This window comes from Oncorhynchus keta, chromosome 35 (genome assembly GCF_023373465.1).
Source record: "Oncorhynchus keta strain PuntledgeMale-10-30-2019 chromosome 35, Oket_V2, whole genome shotgun sequence".
NCBI lineage: Eukaryota > Metazoa > Chordata > Actinopteri > Salmoniformes > Salmonidae > Oncorhynchus > Oncorhynchus keta.
In genome coordinates, this window is record NC_068455.1 from 9,290,812 (window position 1) to 9,314,657 (window position 23,846).

General features: G+C 49.8%; 2 protein-coding genes and 1 long non-coding RNA gene across 54 annotated transcripts in view; 1 reads left to right on the forward strand and 2 right to left on the reverse strand.

The window, feature by feature from the left end:
• Positions 1–10,241: 10,241 nt before the first annotated feature.
• Positions 10,242–18,492, reverse strand: LOC127915828 (proline-rich protein 36-like). Of its 50 annotated transcripts, none has more exons than XM_052496406.1 (13): positions 18,124–18,206; positions 17,944–18,087; positions 17,586–17,729; positions 17,406–17,477; positions 17,120–17,263; positions 16,435–16,684; positions 15,998–16,326; positions 14,900–15,121; positions 14,608–14,715; positions 13,657–13,764; positions 13,364–13,543; positions 11,364–11,435; positions 10,242–10,361 (listed from the first exon to the last, which is right to left on the reverse strand). In XM_052496406.1, exons 1-12 carry the CDS (start codon positions 18,193–18,195, stop codon positions 11,364–11,366), a joined length of 1,845 nt encoding a protein of 614 aa, XP_052352366.1. In that variant the 5' UTR covers positions 18,196–18,206; the 3' UTR covers positions 10,242–10,361. The 50 variants fall into 50 exon arrangements, 30 of the variants coding, with proteins under 30 accessions (XP_052352366.1, XP_052352379.1, XP_052352364.1 ...); XM_052496404.1 differs by lacking the exon at positions 10,242–10,361 and adding an exon at positions 10,396–10,541; XM_052496400.1 differs by lacking the exons at positions 10,242–10,361; positions 11,364–11,435 and adding exons at positions 10,408–10,541; positions 10,614–10,649 and having other exon boundaries at positions 18,124–18,203.
• LOC127915831 (uncharacterized) lies at positions 10,327–16,029 on the forward strand. Of its 2 annotated transcripts, none has more exons than XR_008092440.1 (6): positions 10,327–10,463; positions 10,500–11,260; positions 12,686–12,833; positions 13,155–13,295; positions 14,573–15,644; positions 15,971–16,029. It is a non-coding gene; the product is annotated as an uncharacterized LOC127915831 (long non-coding RNA). The 2 variants fall into 2 exon arrangements; XR_008092441.1 differs by having other exon boundaries at positions 10,536–11,260.
• A 1,074-nt stretch (positions 18,493–19,566) lies between the features above and the next one.
• Positions 19,567–23,846, reverse strand: part of LOC127915830 (synaptosomal-associated protein 25-B-like) — a 92,194-nt gene continuing 87,914 nt past the window's right edge. For both annotated transcript variants that reach the window (XM_052496429.1, XM_052496430.1), the window contains exons 6-8: positions 20,114–20,233; positions 19,864–20,008; positions 19,567–19,697 (exon numbers count right to left, since the gene is read on the reverse strand). In XM_052496429.1, coding sequence (XP_052352389.1) covers positions 19,635–19,697; positions 19,864–20,008; positions 20,114–20,233 — 328 coding nt within the window. In that variant the 3' untranslated portion in view covers positions 19,567–19,634. The remainder of the gene's footprint in view (positions 19,698–19,863; positions 20,009–20,113; positions 20,234–23,846) is intronic.

Genomic DNA, 23,846 nt, shown 5'->3' on the forward strand with positions numbered 1-23,846 from the left:
TGGTGTAGGCCGTCATTGTAAATAATCATTTGTTCCTAACTGACTTGTTTAGTTAAATAAAAGTTAAATCATTTAAAATAAAATAAACATTTACTCTAGTGGGCATAAAAATAACTGAGGATTTAAGCATACAGTGCTTTGGAATCATAAAACACGGGACGAGCTGTTAAAACTGTCCATTGTGCCAATAGATGGTATGCACTCACATGAGATTTGCCGTGATGTTGACAGAGTGGCATGGGAGGTTTATTTCTTTGACCGGGTTAAGATGTCAATTTTGGGACACATCCTCAGTAGTGTGCCTTCAAATCAGTGGGTGTTTCGGCCTTTAATCACTAAACACCCTCATCAAAGGTGGCCAGCTAAAGGGTGATCAAGCCTTAGCTTGTGTCCCATGCCCAATTAATATGTCCCACGGGACTATGCAAGGCAGGGGCGTCCTCTTCCTGAGCCAGTCCTACAGCTGACCGCATAATGCCCTCCTCAAGTTGGAGGGATCTGTTGTTCTTTGGAGGGTCATGAAGTTATAGGAGGGTTCTTCCTTTTGATCCAGATCCACTGGCTGCCTCTTTCAGCTGCTTGAGAAACTGCTCTGACGGTCTGCCGCAGAGCCTGTCCATGGATTCCAAGTTCTTTCAGAAACCTGATGGTGGAAGAAGCCACAAATCCTCTGCATCCCACTTCAACTGGCCAGACATTTGCATTCCAGCCACGCTGAGCTGCGTCTGCTGTCAACTCTGTGTAATGCAGTTTCTTACGCTCATAGGCCTCTTCAACAGAGTTTTCCCATGGGACTGTGAGCTCTATGATGTAGACAGCCTTTCATAAAGGGGACCAGAGTACCATGTCTGGCCTAAGGTTGGTAGAAGCAATCTCAGGTGGATTTGAGTTGCTGGCCAATATCGACAAGCATCTTCCAGTCCCGGGCCATGGCTAGATGTCCAGTTTCTGGCTTCGTAGGAGGATCCTTGGGCCCTTTCTGTCTCTCCCAGATGAATGTTGTTGTTTTGACGGGATTAATTGTTTTTGGAGATAATGAATTGGTTGCACTCCTCTTGGTCTCAAGTGCTGCAGCCAGGCTCTTGAGGACCTGATTGTGCCTCCAGGTGTAGCGATCTTGTGAGAGGCTGGTCCTGCAACCTGTCATTATATGCCTGAGAGTCGCTGGAGCTGGGCAGAGGGGGCAGGTCGGGTCCTCGCCATACCATTGATGTAGGTTTTTTGGTGATGGAAGCACATCATAAACAGCTCTTATGATGAAGCTGATGTTGCTTGCCTCCATTTGCCAAAGCTCACTCCAGTTGATCTTTCTCCTCTCCAGGCCTTCCCACCGCGTCCATTGCCCTTGTTTAGCAAGGCAAGACAGCCTTTGTACTTCTTGCAGTCTCCTCCTGTCTGCGCACCTCCTCGACCACCAGCTTCCTGCATTCAGATGTTGTTGCCTTATGGAACATTGGTTTGCTTGCTGCCAGGCCAAAGCCTCCTTTTCCATGCTGGATATTCCCCACAATGTCTTGGTGTCTCAGGGCTGATGTTGCTTGCTGCACAGCCTTGGATGATTTCCATTTCCATCCAGTTTGTAGGGGAGGTGCAGCCTTACTAATGGTCTGGTCTTTGGAGTTCTTCAATGTCATCTGAAGTCTTACTTTAGAGCACTTGTACTCCTCCGTTAGACTTGTAAGAGGTAGTTCAAGGACCCTTTTTCCATAGAGGCCGATGTTACTCAGGCATCGTGGGACACCCAGCCATTTCTTCACGTATGAGGTAATGGTTCGCTCCATCTTCTCCACTGTTGTTATTGGGACCTCATAGACGGTGAGTGGCCACATTACCCGGGGGAGAAGTCCAAACTGTAGGCACCAAAGCTTGAGCTTCCCAGGCAGTAGGGTCTTGTTGATGTTCTCAAGACCGTCGGTGATATCCTACCTTACTTGCTGCACTTGATCTTTATCCCAGAGGCTTTCGTTGTGCCATCTACCCAGGCTCTTGGCGGGTTGCTCAGACACCGTTGGTATCAGGTCATCTCCAATGCAGAACCTAACATCTTTAAGCTGTCCCTTGACTATGGAGATGCTTCGAGATTTACTTGGCTTGATTTTCATCCGGGTCCACTTGATATTATCCTGCAGTTTTGCAAGTAGCCGCCTGGTGCATGCTGCAGTGGTGGTCAGTGTAGTCATATCATCCATATATGCTCGGATAGGTGGGAGACGGAGCCCTTCCTTAGTTCTCTCACCACCGACCACCCATCTCGATGCCCTGATGATGACTTCCATGGCCATAGTGAAGGCCAGAGGTGACATTGTACAGCCTGCCATTATGCCTACTTCCAAGCGCTGCCATGTTGTTGTGAAGTCAGGTGTTGTGAAACACAATTGCAGGTCTTGGAAATATGCCTTTACCAGTGTAGTGATGGGTTCTGGTATGTGGAAAATGTTGAAGGATTCCCAGAGGAGTTAATGGAGAACCGAGTCAAAGGCATTGGCCAGGTCGAGGAATATGACATAGTGGTCTCTCTTGTCCTTCTTAGCTGTTTGAATCTGGTGCCAAATCATACTAGTATGTTCCAGGTAACCAGAGAAACCAGGAATGCCTGCTTTCTGTACAGAAGTATCAATGTACTTGTTCCTTTCCAGGTAAGTGGACAGCCTCTGTGCAATTATACTGAAAAAGATCTTCCCTTCAACGTTGAGAAGGGAGATTGGTCGGAATTGACTGATGTCTGTCGCATCCTTCTCTTTCGGGATTAGCACACCACCAGCCCTTCACCATGCCTTTGGTATTATTTCCTTCTGCCACACTATCCTCATGAGCCTCCAAAGAAAGCGTAGAACATCCGGGGCGTTCTTGTAGAGCTTGTATGGTACTCCATTAGGCCCAGGAGCAGAGGCCGCTCTTGCTCATATGACAACATTTTGGAGGGTCAGTGTCCAGATTGAATTCTGGTGGTTGAATAGGTGGGATGTCATGTGGGATGATTATCTGCCTTTTCATGTCCTGGTGGACCTTTTCCAGGTGTTCTTCCAGTTCAGGCTTTGGAGTTTTTAGGATTCCGCACCTTTCCTTTGCGAAGAGGTCTTTGACAAACGTAACGTTTTTTTTAATAGAACCGTGTTCTTGAGTGTTCCTTCTTCCTACGAAGTTTTCTTAAGTTTTCCGCTCTTCGCAAGGTTGCCAGCCGACATATGATGTCTGCTTGGAGGAGCATGAGACCGTCTCTCTCTGCATCAGAGGCCTTCTTCCACTGCTTTCTCAGCTGCCTTCTCGCTCTGACATGTATCTCAATCTCTTGCTGTCTCCTAGATTTGGCTGGCGGGGGTGGTGTCTTGCCACTTCTCCTTTCGTTTACTCCAAAGCGCTCTTCTCCGTAGTGGTAGATAATGTCTCCCATCCTTTCAAGCTTTTTCTCTGCTGTTCCTACCTGTTGTTCCAAGATTTTTGTCAGGTCGTTGTTGATTGTTTCCCACTCTCTCTTTTCAACAGCTTTGGGCCACTTCACACTCTGTCTGTACCCTTTGATCTTTTCCTCTTTTAGAGGTCTCTGTGGTTGTGTGAGTTCATCCACCGGCATTTCTGTACTTGTGTTTATTCTCCTCCGTTACAGGGGTGCTGATGCTCTGAGAACTCAGCGTCCCGTCGCTGTGCTTCATTCGACTGATTTGACTGGCTGCTTCGTAAGAAGTACTGGTCAACGCGAGGTCCCTGTCTCTGCTCTCCCAAGCACCTTTTCCTCCCTTGATGGATCCTTAACCCCCTTGCCGATGTTACTCTCTCCCAACCACAGCTGCACTGAAGTGTGTGTCTTGCTGCTGTTATGGTTGTCTCATGTGCTGTGTTCCTACTCGTAGTCGTTTCCGTTCCTGGGTCCGTAGCCGTGTGTATTCATCCCCTTTGGTGTTTTTCCTATTTAAAGAGATATAGTAGTATAGAGATGTAGTAGTATAGAGATGTAGTAGTATAGAGATGTAGTAGTATAGAGATATAGTAGGAAAGAGATATAGTAGTATAGAGATGTAGTAGTAAAGAACTATAGTAGTTAAGGCCAAATTAATTTTTTCTCAAATAATTTTTTAATATCATTTTTTAATTTCTAAAAGTGTCCTAAAATTCAAAATCAATTAGCTGAATGATCGATGGTATGACCTTAAAACAGTTCCGCCCAATGGCTTAGGCTTTGAGGTTTATAGCCTTCAAGCCAATCGGAAACAAGTATTTAACAATGCTGTGGTATAACTAAAGGTACAGGACATGTATGGAGACTGAAAATAGACTTCTCCTTGTATGCAGACTTTTCTGCGTTGATTTTGAGGTTGAAACCAACAGCAAATCAATGATTTAAGTTCATGGTAACACTGAAATAACTGCCTCTTTCAGAGATGTGAATTCTGATCAAAAGCTACATTTGTCGTTGTTTGTCATTCCAATAGATGTTGTTGGTGCAAGTTATCATCTCAAGTTGTTATCTCATCTCCAAAAGCTTCCATTGTTTGCAGGATGAATAACCACACTCCCAATCATCCATCTCATACCAGAACTAGTAGTCTCTTCCTCTGCATCTAGGTGACCCCGTTGACCCCTCACCCTCATGATGACACATTTCTTTCTGAACATTCCTTCCTGGGTCTGTTAAAAGTGCTCCAGGGTGGAGGTTATGTACTGGTCAGCTAACCATGTCTGAAACATGTTGGTGCTAGTGGACTGGTCAGCTAACCCTGTCTGAAACATGTTGGGGCTAGTGTACTGGTCAGCTAACCATGTCTGAAACATGTTGTGGCTAGTGGACTGGTCAGCTAACCCTGTCTGAAACATGTTGGGGCTAGTGTACTGGTCAGCTAACCCTGTCTGAAACATGTTGGGGCTAGTGGACTGGTCAGCCAACCATGTCTGAAACATGTTGGGGCTAGTGGGCTGGTCAGCTAACCATGTCTGAAACATGTTGGGGCTAGTGTACTGGTCTGCTAACCCTGTACCAAACATGTTGGGGCTAGTGTACTGGTCAGCTAACCCTGTACCAAACATGTTGGGGCTAGTGTACTGGTCAGCTAACCCTGTACCAAACATGTTGGGGCTAGTGTACTGGTCAGCTAACCCTGTACCAAACATGTTGGGGCTAGTGTACTGGTCTGCTTACCCTGTCTGAAACATGTTGGGGCTAGTGTACTAGTCTGCTAACCCTGTACCAAACATGTTGGGGCTAGTGTACTGGTCTGCTAACCCTGTACCAAACATGTTGGGGCTAGTGTACTGGTCAGCTAACCCTGTCTGAAACATGTTGGGGCTAGTGGACTGGTCTGCTAACCCTGTCTGAAACATGTTGGGGCTAGTGTACTGGTCTGCTAACCCTGTCTGAAACATGTTGGGGCTAGTGGACTGGTCTGCTAACCCTGTACCAAACATGTTGGGGCTAGTGTACTGGTCTGCTAACCCTGTACCAAACATGTTGGGGCTAGTGTACTGGTCAGCTAACCCTGTCTGAAACATGTTGGGGCTAGTGGACTGGTCTGCTAACCCTGTACCAAACATGTTGGGGCTAGTGGACTGGTCAGCTAACCCTGTACCAAACATGTTGGGGCTAGTGTACTGGTCAGCTAACCCTGTACCAAACATGTTGGGGCTAGTGGACTGGTCTGCTAACCCTGTACCAAACATGTTGGGGCTAGTGTACTGGTCTGCTAACCCTGTACCAAACATGTTGGGGCTAGTGGACTGGTCTGCTAACCCTGTCTGAAACATGTTGGGGCTAGTGTACTGGTCTGCTAACCCTGTCTGAAACATGTTGGGGCTAGTGGACTGGTCTGCTAACCCTGTACCAAACATGTTGGGGCTAGTGTACTGGTCTGCTAACCCTGTACCAAACATGTTGGGGCTAGTGTACTGGTCTGCTAACCCTGTACCAAACATGTTGGGGCTAGTGTACTGGTCAGCTAACCCTGTACCAAACATGTTGGGGCTAGTGTACTGGTCAGCTAACCCTGTACCAAACATGTTGGGGCTAGTGTACTGGTCAGCTAACCCTGTACCAAACATGTTGGGGCTAGTGTACTGGTCTGCTTACCCTGTCTGAAACATGTTGGGGCTAGTGTACTAGTCTGCTAACCCTGTACCAAACATGTTGGGGCTAGTGTACTGGTCTGCTAACCCTGTACCAAACATGTTGGGGCTAGTGTACTGGTCAGCTAACCCTGTCTGAAACATGTTGGGGCTAGTGGACTGGTCTGCTAACCCTGTACCAAACATGTTGGGGCTAGTGGACTGGTCAGCTAACCCTGTACCAAACATGTTGGGGCTAGTGTACTGGTCAGCTAACCCTGTACCAAACATGTTGGGGCTAGTGGACTGGTCTGCTAACCCTGTCTGAAACATGTTGGGGCTAGTGTACTGGTCTGCTAACCCTGTACCAAACATGTTGGGGCTAGTGTACTGGTCAGCTAACCCTGTACCAAACATGTTGGGGCTAGTGGACTGGTCTGCTAACCCTGTCTGAAACATGTTGGGGCTAGTGTACTGGTCTGCTAACCCTGTACCAAACATGTTGGGGCTAGTGTACTGGTCAGCTAACCCTGTACCAAACATGTTGGGGCTAGTGTACTGGTCAGCTAACCCTGTACCAAACATGTTGGGGCTAGTGTACTGGTCAGCTAACCCTGTACCAAACATGTTGGGGCTAGTGTACTGGTCTGCTTACCCTGTCTGAAACATGTTGGGGCTAGTGTACTAGTCTGCTAACCCTGTACCAAACATGTTGGGGCTAGTGTACTGGTCTGCTAACCCTGTACCAAACATGTTGGGGCTAGTGTACTGGTCAGCTAACCCTGTCTGAAACATGTTGGGGCTAGTGGACTGGTCTGCTAACCCTGTCTGAAACATGTTGGGGCTAGTGTACTGGTCTGCTAACCCTGTCCAAACATGTTGGGGCTAGTGGACTGGTCTGCTAACCCTGTACCAAACATGTTGGGGCTAGTGTACTGGTCTGCTAACCCTGTACCAAACATGTTGGGGCTAGTGGTACTGGTCAGCTAACCCTGTCTGAAACATGTTGGGGCTAGTGGACTGGTCTGCTAACCCTGTACCAAACATGTTGGGGCTAGTGGACTGGTCAGCTAACCCTGTACCAAACATGTTGGGGCTAGTGTACTGGTCTGCTAACCCTGTACCAAACATGTTGGGGCTAGTGGACTGGTCTGCTAACCCTGTCTGAAACATGTTGGGGCTAGTGGACTGGTCTGCTAACCCTGTACCAAACATGTTGGGGCTAGTGTACTGGTCTGCTAACCCTGTACCAAACATGTTGGGGCTAGTGTACTGGTCAGCTAACCCTGTACCAAACATGTTGGGGCTAGTGTACTGGTCTGCTTACCCTGTCTGAAACATGTTGGGGCTAGTGTACTAGTCTGCTAACCCTGTACCAAACATGTTGGGGCTAGTGTACTGGTCTGCTAACCCTGTACCAAACATGTTGGGGCTAGTGTACTGGTCAGCTAACCCTGTCTGAAACATGTTGGGGCTAGTGGACTGGTCTGCTAACCCTGTACCAAACATGTTGGGGCTAGTGGACTGGTCAGCTAACCCTGTACCAAACATGTTGGGGCTAGTGTACTGGTCAGCTAACCCTGTACCAAACATGTTGGGGCTAGTGGACTGGTCTGCTAACCCTGTCTGAAACATGTTGGGGCTAGTGGACTGGTCTGCTAACCCTGTCTGAAACATGTTGGGGCTAGTGTACTGGTCTGCTAACCCTGTCTGAAACATGTTGGGGCTAGTGGACTGGTCTGCTAACCCTGTACCAAACATGTTGGGGCTAGTGTACTGGTCTGCTAACCCTGTACCAAACATGTTGGGGCTAGTGTACTGGTCAGCTAACCCTGTCTGAAACATGTTGGGGCTAGTGGACTGGTCTGCTAACCCTGTTACCAAACATGTTGGGGCTAGTGGACTGGTCTGCTAACCCTGTCTGAAACATGTTGGGGCTAGTGGACAGGTCTGCTAACCCTGTCTGAAACATGTTGGGGCTAGTGTACTGGTCTGCTAACCCTGTCTGAAACATGCTGGGGCTAGTGGACTGGTCTGCTAACCCTGTCTGAAACATGTTGGGGCTAGTGGACTGGTCTGCTAACCCTGTCTGAAATATGTTGGTGCTAGTGTACTGGTCAGCTAACCATGTCTGAAACATGTTGGGGCTAGTGTACTGGTCAGCTAACCCTGTACCAAACATGTTGGGGCTAGTGTATTGGTCAGCTAACCCTGTACCAAACATGCTGGGGCTAGTGGACTGGTCTGCTAACCCTGTCTGAAATATGTTGGTGCTAGTGTACTGGTCAGCTAACCCTGTCTGAAACATGTTGGGGCTAGTGTACTGGTCTGCTAACCCTGTACCAAACATGTTGGGGCTAGTGGACTGGTCAGCTAACCCTGTACCAAACATGTTGGGGCTTCCTTCCAATATTTGAGTCTAGGATTAAGGTCAATTATAATGTCTGTTTTATTTGACTCCACTTTTAAATATCAGCCTGTCTCATCACATTCAGGGATGAGCTGTTTGTGTGTTCTTAGTGACAGCAAGCCCTAATCCACTTTAAGGCCAAGGCCCAAAGTGGATATCCATTATTGTAATGTCAGTCCTCTCCTTCCTTTCATGTGGAGTGTTGCCTGTGTGTAGTATCAGTCTTTACCTTTTCCAGTCTAGTTTTTAAATTTTTAATTTAACCTGGCATGAACAAATTCTGATTTACAATGACAGCCTACCAGGGACCAACAGCCTTGTTCAGTGGCAGAACAACAGATTTTGACCTTGTCAGCTACGGGGATGTGATCCTGCAACCTTCCGGTTAACAGCCCAACACTCTAACCACTAGGCTACCCGGTGCTCCAGGACACAACAGTGAATACATTTGAAATAATAAAATACAAAAATAATAAATACATTTTTGTTCTACAGTTGTTTTTATTGGCATTTTTTCAACGATGGGCACAATCTGGAGAGATATGTGTGAACAAAAAGAGTGGCACTATTGCAGAGTGGCAGGAAGCAGGCTATTCTCTCAGCATGGGAGTGTCCTACACACTGCTGGGCATGCTGTGTTACCTACAGATGTTACTTCTAGAGTTTAGTCTTTAGTCTAATTCATAAGATGTTGAGTTCTATCTGCTGACGGACATGCATAACACACGCGGGGCTACTGTACATCAATGGGAGTAAGACAGAGAGGTTGAGCCGGACAACCATGAATGGCTGCTACTGCATTGGAGCCCACCTGGGTTAAGGAATCAAAGACTGGTTGTTGTTGTTCTCTCCCTCTTTCACTTGCTTTCATCCCTTCCCATGTCTTTCCAGCCCCTCCCATCTCCTTCCAGCCCCTCCCATCTCCTTCCAGCCCCTCCCACCTCCTTCCAGCCCCTTCCAACTCCTCCCAGCCCCTCCCATCTCCTTCCAGCCCCTCCCACCTCCTTCCAGCCCCTCCCACCTCCTTCCAGCCCCTCCCACCACCTCCTACCTCCCTGCTCCTCCCACCTCCCAAGTCCTCCCACCTCATCCCACCTTCCAGCCCCTTCCAGCTATTTCCACCTCCTCCCAGACACTCACCTCCTCCCAGCCCCTTCCAACTCCTCCCAGCCCCTCCCACCTCCTTCCAGCCCCTCCCACCTCCTCCTACCTTCCTGCCCCTCCCACCTCCCAGGTCCTCCCACCTTCCAGCCCCTTCCAGCTATTCCCACCTCCTCCCAGACACTCACCTCCTCCCAGCCCCTTCCACCTCCTCCCAGCCCCTTCCACCTCCTCCCAGCCCCTCCCACCTCCTCCTACCTTCCTGACCCTCCCACCTCCCAGCCCCTTCCATCTCCTCCCAGGCCCTTCCAACTCCTCCCAGCCCCTTCCAACTCTTCCCAGCCCCTCCCAGCTCATTCCATCTCCAGGCCTATCTGAGGGGGGGGGGGCTGAAATAGACGTGTACCACTGGTCATGTTCCCAGTACAGTTGCACATTGTCCAAATGGCTATTTTATTTTACAATGGGAGAGTCTGGGAGGAAGTTGACAATGTTTTGTGAGAATGGACTTGTAATGGTTAGTTTTTTCCTTTAGCATTACAACAACAACAACAACAGACCACCAGTGTCTGACATGGACATAACACTGACTTATTGAAGGAACCACATGTAGTGACGCAGTGTCCGGCTCATGTAAAGCAATAGTAGTTGTCGTATCAGAGTAATGATGTAAATACAGTTTATATAATACATATCTACTGTACATAAAAAAAAGAAACGGAAACAAGTGAGACAGAAACAGATCTTCACAAGTGACCTAAAGCCATCAAAGAAGCACTATGTACTTTAGGAGGAGAGAGAGTGGAGGGTAGAGGAACATCTTTAGGAGGAGAGAGAGTGGAGGGTAGAGGAACATCTATAGGAGGAGAGAGAGTGGAGGGTAGAGGAACATATTCAGGAGGAGAGAGAGTGGAGGGTAGAGGTACATCTATAGGAGGAGAGAGAGTGGAGGGTAGAGGAACATATTCAGGAGGAGAGAGAGTGGAGGGTAGAGGAACATCTATAGGAGGAGAGAGAGTGGAGGGTAGAGGAACATATTCAGGAGGAGAGAGAGTGGAGGGTAGAGGAACACCTTTAGGAGGAGAGAGAGTGGAGGGTAGAGGAACATCTTTAGGAGGAGAGAGAGTGGAGGGTAGAGGAACATCTTTAGGAGGAGAGAGAGTGGAGGGTAGATGGACATCTTTAGGAGGTTAGGAGGAGAGAGTGGAGGGTAGAGGAACATCTTTAGGAGGTTAGGAGGAGAGAGTGGAGGGTAGAGGAACATCTTTAGGAGGTTAGGAGGAGAGAATGGAGGGTAGAGGAACATCTTCAGGAGGAGAGAGTGGAGGGTAGAGGAACATCTTCAGGAGGAGAGAGAGTGGAGGGTAGAGGAACATCTTTAGGAGGAGAGAGAGTGGAGGGTAGAGGAACATCTTCAGGAGGAGAGAGAGTGGAGGGTAGAGGGACACCTATAGGAGGAGAGAGAGTGGAGGGTAGAGGAACATCTTTAGGAGGACAGAGAGTGGAGGGTAGAGGAACACCTTTAGGAGGAGAGAGAGTGGAGGGTAGAGGAACATCTTTAGGAGGAGAGAGAGTGGAGGGTAGAGGGACATCTTTAGGAGGTTAGGAGGAGAGAGTGGAGGGTAGAGGAACATCTTTAGGAGGTTAGGAGGAGAGAGTGGAGGGTAGAGGAACACCTTTAGGGGGAGAGAGTGGAGGGTAGAGGAACATCTTTAGGAGGTTAGGAGGAGAGAGTGGAGGGTAGAGGAACATCTTTAGGAGGAGAGAGTGGAGGGTAGAGGAACATCTTCAGGAGGAGAGAGAGTGGAGGGTAGAGGGACACCTATAGGAGGAGAGAGAGTGGAGGGTAGAGGAACATCTTTAGGAGGACAGAGAGTGGAGGGTAGAGGAACACCTTTAGGAGGAGAGAGAGTGGAGGGTAGAGGAACACCTTTAGGAGGAGAGAGAGTGGAGGGTAGAGGAACATCTTTTGGAGGGTAGAGGAACATCTTTAGGAGGAGAGAGAGTGGAGGGTAGATGGACATCTTTAGGAGGTTAGGAGGAGAGAGTGGAGGGTAGAGGAACATCTTTAGCAGGTTAGGAGGAGAGAGTGGAGGGTAGAGGAACATCTTTAGGAGGTTAGGAGGAGAGAATGGAGGGTAGAGGAACATCTTTGGAGGGTAGAGGAACATCTTCAGGAGGAGAGAGAGTGGAGGGTAGAGGAACATCTTTAGGAGGAGAGAGAGTGGAGGGTAGAGGAACATCTTTGGAGGGTAGAGGGACACCTATAGGAGGAGAGAGAGTGGAGGGTAGAGGAACATCTTTAGGAGGACAGAGAGTGGAGGGTAGAGGAACACCTTTAGGAGGAGAGAGAGTGGAGGGTAGAGGAACATCTTTAGGAGGAGAGAGAGTGGAGGGTAGAGGGACATCTTTAGGAGGGGAGAGAGAGTGGAGGGTAGAGGAACATCTTTAGGAGGTTAGGAGGAGAGAGTGGAGGGTAGAGGAACACCTTTAGGGGAGAGAGTGGAGGGTAGAGGAACATCTTTAGGAGGAGAGTGGAGGGTAGAGGAACATCTTTAGGAGGGTGGAGGGTAGAGGAACATCTTTAGGAGGAGAGAGAGTGGAGGGTAGAGAACATCTTTGGAGGTGGAGGGTAGAGGAACATCTTTAGGGGAGAGAGAGTGGAGAGGAACATCTTTAGGAGGAGAGAGAGTGGAGGGTAGAGGAACACCTTTAGGAGGAGAGAGAGTGGAGGGTAGAGGAACATCTTTAGGGGAGAGAGAGTGGAGGGTAGAGGAACATCTTCAGGAGGAGAGAGAGTGGAGGGTAGAGGAACATCTTCAGGAGAGAGAGTGGAGGGTAGAGGGACATCTTTAGGAGGTTAGGAGGAGAGAGAGTGGAGGGTAGAGGAACACCTTTAGGAGGAGTGAGAGTGGAGGGTAGAGGAACATCTTTAGGAGGAGAGAGAGTGGAGGGTAGAGGAACATCTTTAGAGAGTGGAGGGTAGAGGAACATCTTTAGGAGGAGAGAGAGTGGAGGGTAGAGGAACATCTTTAGGAGGAGAGAGAGTGGAGGGTAGAGGAACATCTTTAGGAGGAGAGAGAGTGGAGGGTAGAGGAACATCTTCAGGAGAGAGAGTGGAGGGTAGAGGAACATCTTTAGGAGGTTAGGAGGAGAGAGTGGAGGGTAGAGGAACATCTTTAGGAGGAGAGAGTGGAGGGTAGAGGAACATCTTTAGGAGGAGAGAGAGTGGAGGGTAGAGGAACACCTTTAGGGGGAGAGAGAGTGGAGTGTAGAGGAACATCTTTAGGAGGTTAGGAGGAGAGAGTGGAGGGTAGAGGAACATCTTTAGGAGGAGAGAGTGGAGGGTAGAGGAACATCTTTAGGAGGAGAGAGAGTGGAGGGTAGAGGAACACCTTTAGGGGGAGAGAGAGTGGAGTGTAGAGGAACATCTTTAGGAGGAGAGAGAGTGGAGGGTAGAGGAACATCTTAGGGGAGAGAGAGTGGAGGGTAGAGGAACATATTCAGGAGAGAGAGAGTGGAGGGTAGAGGAACATCTTTAGGAGGAGAGAGAGTGGAGGGAGAGGAACATCTTTAGGGGAGAGAGTGGAGGGTAGAGGAACATCTTTAGGAGGAGAGAGAGTGGAGGGTAGAGGAACATCTTTAGGAGGAGAGAGAGTGGAGGGTAGAGGAACATCTTTAGGAGGAGAGAGAGTGGAGGGTAGAGGAACATCTTCAGGAGAGAGAGTGGAGGGTAGAGGGACATCTTTAGGAGGTTAGGAGGAGAGAGTGGAGGGTAGAGGAACACCTTTAGGAGGGAGAGAGTGGAGGGTAGAGGAACACCTTTAGGAGGAGAGAGAGTGGAGGGTAGAGGAACATCTTTAGGAGGAGAGAGAGTGGAGGGTAGAGGAACATCTTTAGGGGGAGAGAGAGTGGAGGGTAGAGGAACATCTTTAGGAGGAGAGAGAGTGGAGGGTAGAGGAACATCTTTAGGAGGAGAGAGAGTGGAGGGTAGAGGAACATCTTTAGGAGGAGAGAGAGTGGAGGGTAGAGGAACATCTTCAGGAGAGAGAGTGGAGGGTAGAGGGACATCTTTAGGAGGTTAGGAGGAGAGAGAGTGGAGGGTAGAGGAACACCTTTAGGAGGAGAGAGAGTGGAGGGTAGAGGAACATCTTTAGGAGGAGAGAGAGTGGAGGGTAGAGGAACACCTTTAGGGGGAGAGAGAGTGGAGGGTAGAGGAACATCTTTAGGAGGTTAGGAGGAGAGAGTGGAGGGTAGAGGAACATCTTTAGGAGGAGAGAGTGGAGGGTAGAGGAACATCTTTAGGAGGAGAGAGAGTGGAGGGTAGAGGAACACCTTTAGGGGGAGAGAGTGGAGGTAGAGGAACATCTTTAGGAGGAGAGAGAGTGGAGGGTAGAGGAACACCTTTAGGGGGAGAGAGAGTGGAGGGTAGAGGGACATCTTTAGGAGGAGAGAGAGTGGAGGGTAGAGGGACATCTTTAGGAGGTTAGGAGGAGAGAGTGGAGGGTAGAGGAACACCTTTAGGAGGAGAGAGAGTGGAGGGTAGAGGAACATCTTTAGGGGGGAGAGAGAGTGGAGGGTAGAGGAACATCTTCAGGAGGAGAGAGAGTGGAGGGTAGAGGAACATCTTCAGGAGAGAGAGTGGAGGGTAGAGGGACATCTTTAGGAGGTTAGGAGGAGAGAGAGTGGAGGGTAGAGGAACACCTTTAGGAGGAGTGAGAGTGGAGGGTAGAGGAACATCTTTAGGAGGAGAGAGAGTGGAGGGTAGAGGAACATCTTTAGGGGGAGAGAGAGTGGAGGGTAGAGGAACATCTTTAGGAGAGAGAGAGTGGAGGGTAGAGGAACATCTTTAGGAGGGAGAGAGTGGAGGGTAGAGGAACATCTTTAGGAGGAGAGAGAGTGGAGGGTAGAGGAACACTTTAGGAGGAGAGAGAGTGGAGGGTAGAGGAACATCTTCAGGAGGAGAGAGAGTGGATGGTAGAGGAACATCTTCAGGAGAGAGAGTGGAGGGTAGAGGGACATCTTTAGGAGGTTAGGAGGAGAGAGAGTGGAGGGTAGAGGAACACCTTTAGGAGGAGAGAGAGTGGAGGGTAGAGGAACATCTTTAGGAGGAGAGAGAGTGGAGGGTAGAGGAACACCTTTAGGGGGAGAGAGAGTGGAGGGTAGAGGAACATCTTTAGGAGGTTAGGAGGAGAGAGTGGAGGGTAGAGGAACATCTTTAGGAGGAGAGAGTGGAGGGTAGAGGAACATCTTTAGGAGGAGAGAGAGTGGAGGGTAGAGGAACACCTTTAGGGGGAGAGAGAGTGGAGTGTAGAGGAACATCTTTAGGAGGAGAGAGAGTGGAGGGTAGAGGAACACCTTTAGGAGGAGAGAGAGTGGAGGGTAGAGGGACATCTTTAGGAGGAGAGAGAGTGGAGGGTAGAGGGACATCTTTAGGAGGTTAGGAGGAGAGAGTGGAGGGTAGAGGAACACCTTTAGGAGGAGAGAGAGTGGAGGGTAGAGGAACATCTTTAGGGGGAGAGAGAGTGGAGGGTAGAGGAACATCTTCAGGAGGAGAGAGAGTGGAGGGTAGAGGAACATCTTCAGGAGAGAGAGTGGAGGGTAGAGGGACATCTTTAGGAGGTTAGGAGGAGAGAGAGTGGAGGGTAGAGGAACACCTTTAGGAGAAGAGAGAGTGGAGGGTAGAGGAACATCTTTAGGAGGAGAGAGAGTGGAGGGTAGAGGAACATCTTTAGGGGGAGAGAGAGTGGAGGGTAGAGGAACATCTTTAGGAGGAGAGAGAGTGGAGGGTAGAGGAACATCTTTAGGAGGAGAGAGAGTGGAGGGTAGAGGAACATCTTTAGGAGGAGAGAGAGTGGAGGGTAGAGGAACACCTTTAGGAGGAGAGAGAGTGGAGGGTAGAGGAACATCTTCAGGAGGAGAGAGAGTGGATGGTAGAGGAACATCTTCAGGAGAGAGAGTGGAGGGTAGAGGGACATCTTTAGGAGGTTAGGAGGAGAGAGAGTGGAGGGTAGAGGAACACCTTTAGGAGGAGAGAGAGTGGAGGGTAGAGGAACATCTTTAGGAGGAGAGAGAGTGGAGGGTAGAGGAACATCTTTAGGAGGTTAGGAGGAGAGAGTGGAGGGTAGAGGAACATCTTTAGGAGGAGAGAGTGGAGGGTAGAGGAACATCTTTAGGAGGAGAGAGAGTGGAGGGTAGAGGAACACCTTTAGGGGGAGAGGGAGTGGAGTGTAGAGGAACATCTTTAGGAGGAGTGAGAGTGGAGGGTAGAGGAACATCTTTAGGAGGAGAGAGAGTGGAGGGTAGAGGAACATCTTTAGGGGGAGAGAGAGTGGAGGGTAGAGGGACATCTTCAGGAGGAGAGAGTGGAGGGTAGAGGAACATCTTTAGGAGGAGAGAGAGTGGAGGGTAGAGGAACATCTTTAGGAGGAGAGAGAGTGGAGGGTAGAGGAACACCTTTAGGAGGAGAGAGAGTGGAGGGTAGAGGAACATCTTTAGGGGGAGAGAGAGTGGAGGGTAGAGGAACACCTTTAGGAGGAGAGAGAGTGGAGGGTAGAGGAACATCTTCAGGAGGAGAGAGAGTGGAGGGTAGAGGAACATCTTCAGGAGAGAGAGTGGAGGGTAGAGGGACATCTTTAGGAGGTTAGGAGGAGAGAGAGTGGAGGGTAGAGGAACATCTTTAGGAGGAGAGAGAGTGGAGGGTAGAGGAACATCTTTAGGAGGAGAGAGAGTGGAGGGTAGAGGAACATCTTTAGGGGGAGAGAGAGTGGAGGGTAGAGGAACATCTTCAGGAGGAGAGAGAGTGGAGGGTAGAGGAACATCTTTAGGAGGAGAGAGAGTGGAGGGTAGAGGAACATCTTTAGGGGGAGAGAGAGTGGAGGGTAGAGGAACACCTTTAGGAGGAGAGAGAGTGGAGTGTAGAGGAACATCTTTAGGAGGAGAGAGAGTGGAGGGTAGAGGAACATCTTTAGGAGGAGAGAGAGTGGAGGGTAGAGGAACATCTTTAGGGGGAGAGAGAGTGGAGGGTAGAGGGACATCTTCAGGAGGAGAGAGTGGAGGGTAGAGGAACATCTTTAGGAGGAGAGAGAGTGGAGGGTAGAGGAACACCTTTAGGGGGAGAGAGAGTGGAGGGTAGAGGAACATCTTTAGGAGGAGAGAGTGGAGGGTAGAGGAACATCTTTAGGAGGAGAGAGAGTGGAGGGTAGAGGAACACCTTTAGGGGGAGAGAGAGTGGAGGGTAGAGGAACATCTTCAGGAGGAGAGAGAGTGGAGGGTAGAGGAACATCTTCAGGAGAGAGAGTGGAGGGTAGAGGGACATCTTTAGGAGGTTAGGAGGAGAGAGAGTGGAGGGTAGAGGAACATCTTTAGGAGGAGAGAGAGTGGAGGGTAGAGGAACATCTTTAGGAGGAGAGAGAGTGGAGGGTAGAGGAACATCTTTAGGGGGAGAGAGAGTGGAGGGTAGAGGAACATCTTCAGGAGGAGAGAGAGTGGAGGGTAGAGGAACATCTTTAGGAGGAGAGAGAGTGGAGGGTAGAGGAACATCTTTAGGGGGAGAGAGAGTGGAGGGTAGAGGAACACCTTTAGGAGGAGAGAGAGTGGAGTGTAGAGGAACATCTTTAGGAGGAGAGAGAGTGGAGGGTAGAGGAACATCTTTAGGAGGAGAGAGAGTGGAGGGTAGAGGAACATCTTTAGGGGGAGAGAGAGTGGAGGGTAGAGGAACATCTTTAGGAGGAGAGAGAGTGGAGGGTAGAGGAACACCTTTAGGGGGAGAGAGAGTGGAGGGTAGAGGAACATCTTTAGGAGGAGAGAGTGGAGGGTAGAGGAACATCTTTAGGAGGAGAGAGAGTGGAGGGTAGAGGAACACCTTTAGGGGGAGAGAGAGTGGAGTGTAGAGGAACATCTTTAGGAGGAGAGAGAGTGGAGGGTAGAGGAACATCTTTAGGAGGAGAGAGAGTGGAGGGTAGAGGAACATCTTTAGGAGGAGAGAGAGTGGAGGGTAGAGGAACATCTTTAGGAGGAGAGAGAGTGGAGGGTAGAGGAACACCTTTAGGGGGAGAGAGAGTGGAGGGTAGAGGAACATCTTTAGGAGGAGAGAGAGTGGGGGGTAGAGGAACATCTTTAGGGGGAGAGAGAGTGGAGGGTAGAGGAACATCTTTAGGAGGAGAGAGAGTGGAGGGTAGAGGAACATCTTCAGGAGGAGAGAGAGTGGAGGGTAGAGGAACATCTTCAGGAGGAGAGAGAGTGGAGGGTAGAGGAACACCTTTAGGAGGAGAGAGAATGGAGGGTAGAGGAACATCTTTAGGGGGAGAGAGAGTGGAGGGTAGATGAACATCTTTAGGAGGAGAGAGTGGAGGGTAGAGGAACACCTATAGGAGGAGAGAGAGTGGAGGGTAGAGGAACACCTTTAGGGGGAGAGAGAGTGGAGGGTAGAGGAACATCTTTAGGAGGAGAGAGAGTGGAGGGTAGAGGAACATCTTTAGGAGGAGAGAGAGTGGAGGGTAGAGGAACATCTTCAGGAGGAGAGAGAGTGGAGGGTAGAGGAACATCTTCAGGAGGAGAGAGAGTGGAGGGTAGAGGAACACCTTTAGGAGGAGAGAGAGTGGAGGGTAGAGGAACATCTTTAGGGGGAGAGAGAGTGGAGGGTAGATGAACATCTTTAGGAGGAGAGAGTGGAGGGTAGAGGAACACCTATAGGAGGAGAGAGAGTGGAGGGTAGAGGAACACCTTTAGGGGAGAGAGAGTGGAGGGTAGAGGAACATCTTTAGGAGGAGAGAGAGTGGAGGGTAGAGGAACATCTTTAGGAGGAGAGAGAGTGGAGGGTAGAGGGACATCTTTAGGAGGAGAGAGAGTGGAGGGTAGAGGAACACCTTTAGGGGGAGAGAGAGTGGAGGGTAGAGGAACATCTTTAGGAGGTTAGGAGGAGAGAGAGTGGAGGGTAGAGGAACATCTTTAGGAGGAGAGAGAGTGGAGGGTAGAGGAACACCTTTAGGGGGAGAGAGAGTGGAGGGTAGAGGAACATCTTTAGGAGGTTAGGAGGAGAGAGTGGAGGGTAGAGGAACATCTTTAGGAGGAGATAGTGGAGGGTAGAGGAACATCTTTAGGAGGAGAGAGAGTGGAGGGTAGAGGAACACCTTTAGGGGGAGAGAGAGTGGAGGGTAGAGGAACATCTTTAGGAGGAGAGACAGTGGAGGGTAGAGGAACATCTTCAGGAGGAGAGAGAGTGGAGGGTAGAGGAACATCTTTAGGAGGAGAGAGAGTGGAGGGTAGAGTAACATCTTTAGGAGGAGAGAGAGTGGAGGGTAGAGGAACATCTTCAGGAGGAGAGAGAGTGGAGGGTAGAGGAACATCTTTAGGAGGAGAGAGAGTGGAGGGTAGAGGAACATCTTTAGGAGGAGAGAGAGTGGAGGGTAGAGGAACATCTTTAGGAGGAGAGAGAGTGGAGGGTAGAGGACGAGACGATTAACCAGGACTCATTTTAATAAAAGCCAAAGACCGATGACACAGAACAACATTTACAATAGGAAGAAGAGGAGAAGGGCAGTCTGATATGTGCATGTGTGCAAACCTACTGAGTAATGCTACATTCGTTACCAAGTGAGAAGCTGACAATTACCATTTGTGAAGTTGTAAATACTAGTTGGTTCACATGCTTTGGCCACGTTGAGAAATGCAGATTGGCTAATTGCCAACAAGCTGAGTCAACCATAAACTAAAAGTAAAGCCATCATGCTTGCAAACTGTTCAAAAATCATATTAATATATGTACTTTTTTATAAATAATGTTTCTTGTTACATTTAACTGCCGAAAATGCTGTTATAGAGGCCATTTCCTTAGTAGGTGAACTCGAGGTCACCATGTGGGAGCTCAGGGATGATAGACGTGTTTCCCACTAGTAATTACCAGTTGGAGGGGCATTCAAGTGGATTTCTTTCCAGTCGTATGTGGTAAATACCACCTTTCCGCTTGGTTATAAATGCAGCAAAAGTCCCATGATAAAAGCATGTTCGCACCACCCCATGACATGCTTGAGAGGGGTGCAGGGGTGACGGGGGGGGGGGCTGACGGGGGGTTTAAAGCACTTGTCGCTGCAGCTTAGCCTAACATCTTCGTGGCGCGCTGGTTGGCTTCATCAATCCTGGTCTTGTTGGAATCAGCCTGAGGAGAGAGAGAGAGAGAGAGAGAGAATTGAGATGATAAATCTTTCAAGCAATCAACTACCAATGGATAAATCTTTGGATTGTCAAACTCAAGGATGGGCTGCCAATCGCTAACGCTGAAAATGTATGGAATGATTTGTCATCGTCAACGTAATGGACAGTACCTTGTCCATGATCCTGTCGATCTGCCGGTTCTGGGTGTCGATCTCGTTGCCCATGTCCAGGGCCATGTGACGCAGGTTACCGATGATACCGCCCACCTGCTCCAGGTTCTCATCCATCTCATTCTCCCGGGCATCGTCTGTTACCCTGGAAACACACATCGGATATTCCATGAAACTAACGGTAGCTTCGGAGTGGCAGAGGGAGTCCACACACACACACACACTCTTACTAATACAGGAACACACTCACCTGCGGATGAAGCCCCCACTGATTGCCATCTGTTCACGTTCGTCCACCACACGGGCCCCTGGCTGACTGTTCACTACTCCATCCTGGTTGGCCCCCCACGCCTGGCCCCCACCCTTTATCCTGCAGGGACACGTACCAGTCAGGGTCTGTGTAGGTGAGTAAGTGTGTGTGCTTGTGTGCATGTAAACTGTAATTTGATGTAATATAAATATGACAAAAGCCATGCATAGTGACAGCAAGGCAGCCCACCAACACAGCATACCAATGATATCTTAGGAAGCCCACCAACACAGCATACCAATGATATCTTAGGCAGCATACCAACACAGCATACCAATGATATCTTAGGCAGCATGCCAACACAGCATACCAATGATATCTAAGGCAGCCCACCAACACAGCATACCAATGATAGCTTAGGCAGCATGCCAACACAGCATACCAATGATATCTTAGGCAGCCCACCAACACAGCATACCAATGATATCTTAGGCAGCCCACCAACACAGCATACCAATGATATCTTAGGAAGCCCACCAACACAGCATACCAATAATATCTTAGGCAGCATGCCAACACAGCATACCAATGATATCTTAGGAAGCCCACCAACACAGCATACCAATAATATCTTAGGCAGCATGCCAACACAGCATACCAATGATATCTTAGGCAGCATGCCAACACAGCATACCAATGATATCTTAGGCAGCCCAGCAAAACACAGCATACCAATGATATCTAAGGTAGCCCACCAACACAGCATACCAATGATATCTAAGGTAGCCCACCAACACAGCATACCATTGATATCTTCGAGACATAAACCCTCCCACCAACACAGACACATTAAACACACAGAACACAGAGCAGAAGACAACACAGACAGACAGACAGACAGACAGACAGACAGACAGGGAGACAGACACACGGGGAGACAGACACACGGGGAGACAGACACACGGGGAGACAGACACACGGGGAGACAGACACACGGGGAGACAGACAGGAGGAGAGACAGGAAGACAGACAGGGAGATAGACAGGAAGACAGACAGGCAGACGGGAGGAGAGACAGGGAGACGGACGGAGAGACAGGGAGACGGGAGCAGAGACGGGAGCAGAGACAGGGAGACGGGAGCAGAGACAGGGAGACGGGAGGAGAGACAGGGAGACGGGAGGAGAGACAGGGAAACGGGAGCAGAGACAGGGAGACGGGAGGAGAGACAGAGAAACAGGAGGAGAGACAGGGAGACGGGAGGAGAGACAGAGAAACAGGAGGAGAGACAGGGAGACGGGAGGAGAGACAGGGAGACGGGAGCAGAGACAGGGAGACGGGAGGAGAGACAGGGAGACGGGAGCAGAGACAGGGAGACGGGAGGAGAGACAGGGAGAAGGGAGCAGAGACAGGGAGACGGGAGGAGAGACAGGGAGACAGGAAGACAGACGGGGAGACAGGAAGAAAGACGGGGAGACAGGAAGACAGACGGGGAGACAGGAAGACAGACGGGGAGACAGGAAGACAGACGGGGAGACAGGAAGACAGGAGGAGAGACGGGAAGACAGACGGGGTGACGGGAAGACAGACGGGGAGACAGGAAGACAGACGGGGAGACGGGAAGACAGACGGGGAGACGGGAAGACAGACAGGGAGACGGGAAGACAGACGGGGAGACGGGAAGACAGACGGGGAGACGGGAGGAGAGACAGGGAGACAGGAAGACAGACGGGGAGACAGGAAGAAAGACGGGTAGACAGGAAGACAGACGGGGAGACAGGAAGACAGACGGGGAGACAGGAAGACAGACGGGGAGACAGGAAGACAGGAGGGGAGACGGGAAGACAGACGGGGTGACGGGAAGACAGACGGGGAGACAGGAAGACAGACGGGGAGACGGGAAGACAGACGGGGAGACGGGAAGACAGACGGGGTGACGGGAAGACAGACGTGGAGACGGGAAGACAGGGAGACAGGAAGACAGACGGGGAGACAGGAAGACAGACGGGGAGACAGGAAGACAGACGGGGAGACAGGAAGACAGACGGGGAGACAGGAAGACAGACGGGGAGACAGGAAGACAGACGGGGAGACAGGAAGACAGACGGGGAGACAGGAAGACAGACGGGGAGACAGGAAGACAGACGGGGAGACGGGAAGACAGACGGGGAGACGGGAAGACAGACGGGGAGACGGGAAGACAGACGGGGAGACGGGAAGACAGACGGGGAGACGGGAAGACAGACGGGGAGACAGGAAGACAGACGGGGAGACGGGAAGACAGACGGGGAGACGGGAAGACAGACGGGGAGACGGGAAGACAGACGGGGAGACGGGAAGACAGACGGGGAGACGGGAAGACAGACGGGGAGACGGGAAGACAGACGGGGTGACGGGAAGACAGACGGGGAGACGGGAAGACAGACGGGGAGACGGGAAGACAGACGGGGAGACGGGAAGACAGACGGGGAGACGGGAAGACAGACGGGGAGACGGGAAGACAGACGGGGAGACAGGAAGACAGACGGGGAGACAGGAAGACAGACGGGGAGACAGGAAGACAGACGGGGAGACAGGAAGACAGACGGGGAGACAGGAAGACAGACGGGGAGACAGGAAGACAGACGGGGAGACAGGAAGACAGACGGGGAGACAGGAAGACAGACGGGGAGACAGGAAGACAGACGGGGAGACAGGAAGACAGACGGGGAGACAGGAAGACAGACGGGGAGACGGGAAGACAGACGGGGAGACAGGAAGACAGACGGGGAGACAGGAAGACAGACAGGGAGACACATCATATCCACACCCTCTGGTTACTGGAGGAAATCAGTTTAGATCACAATCAGAAATAAACCAGAACATGATCGTTAATGATACTGAATTACAGAACGACATGGAAATAGATAAATAAATACATATGATAAAAGTAAAGTTTATTTATACATTTTTTTCAGATGCGGGACACTAAAAAGTTAGGTCATGCCCTGCTGCTAGAAGAATCATTGCTGCAATATGTGTAACACGGTGCAAGTGATCATTTGTAAAAAAAAATAAAACATATTTTTTTTAAATATAGCTTTTTGGTGCCCGCAACTGTAAGTAAAGGAAAATACATAGACAACACTAATGAACATAATGATATGAACATTATGTTATAGACACAGAAAAGGTTTTGCCTCAGAACATGACTCAGAGGCCATTGTTTGGATTTGCAGTGGCTCCTTAGGTACTATCCATTCACACCCCATAACCACACCACACACACACACGTGCAAACATGTGCACATAATGTACACACACACACACCTGTTTTGTACAATATAGAGAAAGAAAAACATTCTAGGAAGTGAAGTTCGGTTTAAAATCACTTGGACTTTATAGACATTTTTGATTGTCGCTCACCACAGCAGTTAAATGTGCATAAAACAATAGCTTTGAAATATAAACTATTCCTATGATGTTAAGTTGTCTTGAGAAGAGGTACACTATATATACAAAGGTATGTGGACACTCCTTCAACTTAGTGGATTCGGCTACCTCAGCCACACCCATTCTGACAGGTGTATAAATTCGAGCACACAGCCATGCAATCTCCAGAGACAAACGTCTGGAATAAAATGGCCTTACTGCAGAGCTCAGTGACTTTCAATGTGGCACCATCATAGGATGTCACCTTTCCAACAAGTCAGTTTGTCACATTTCTGCCCTGCTAGAACTTCCCCGATCAACTGTT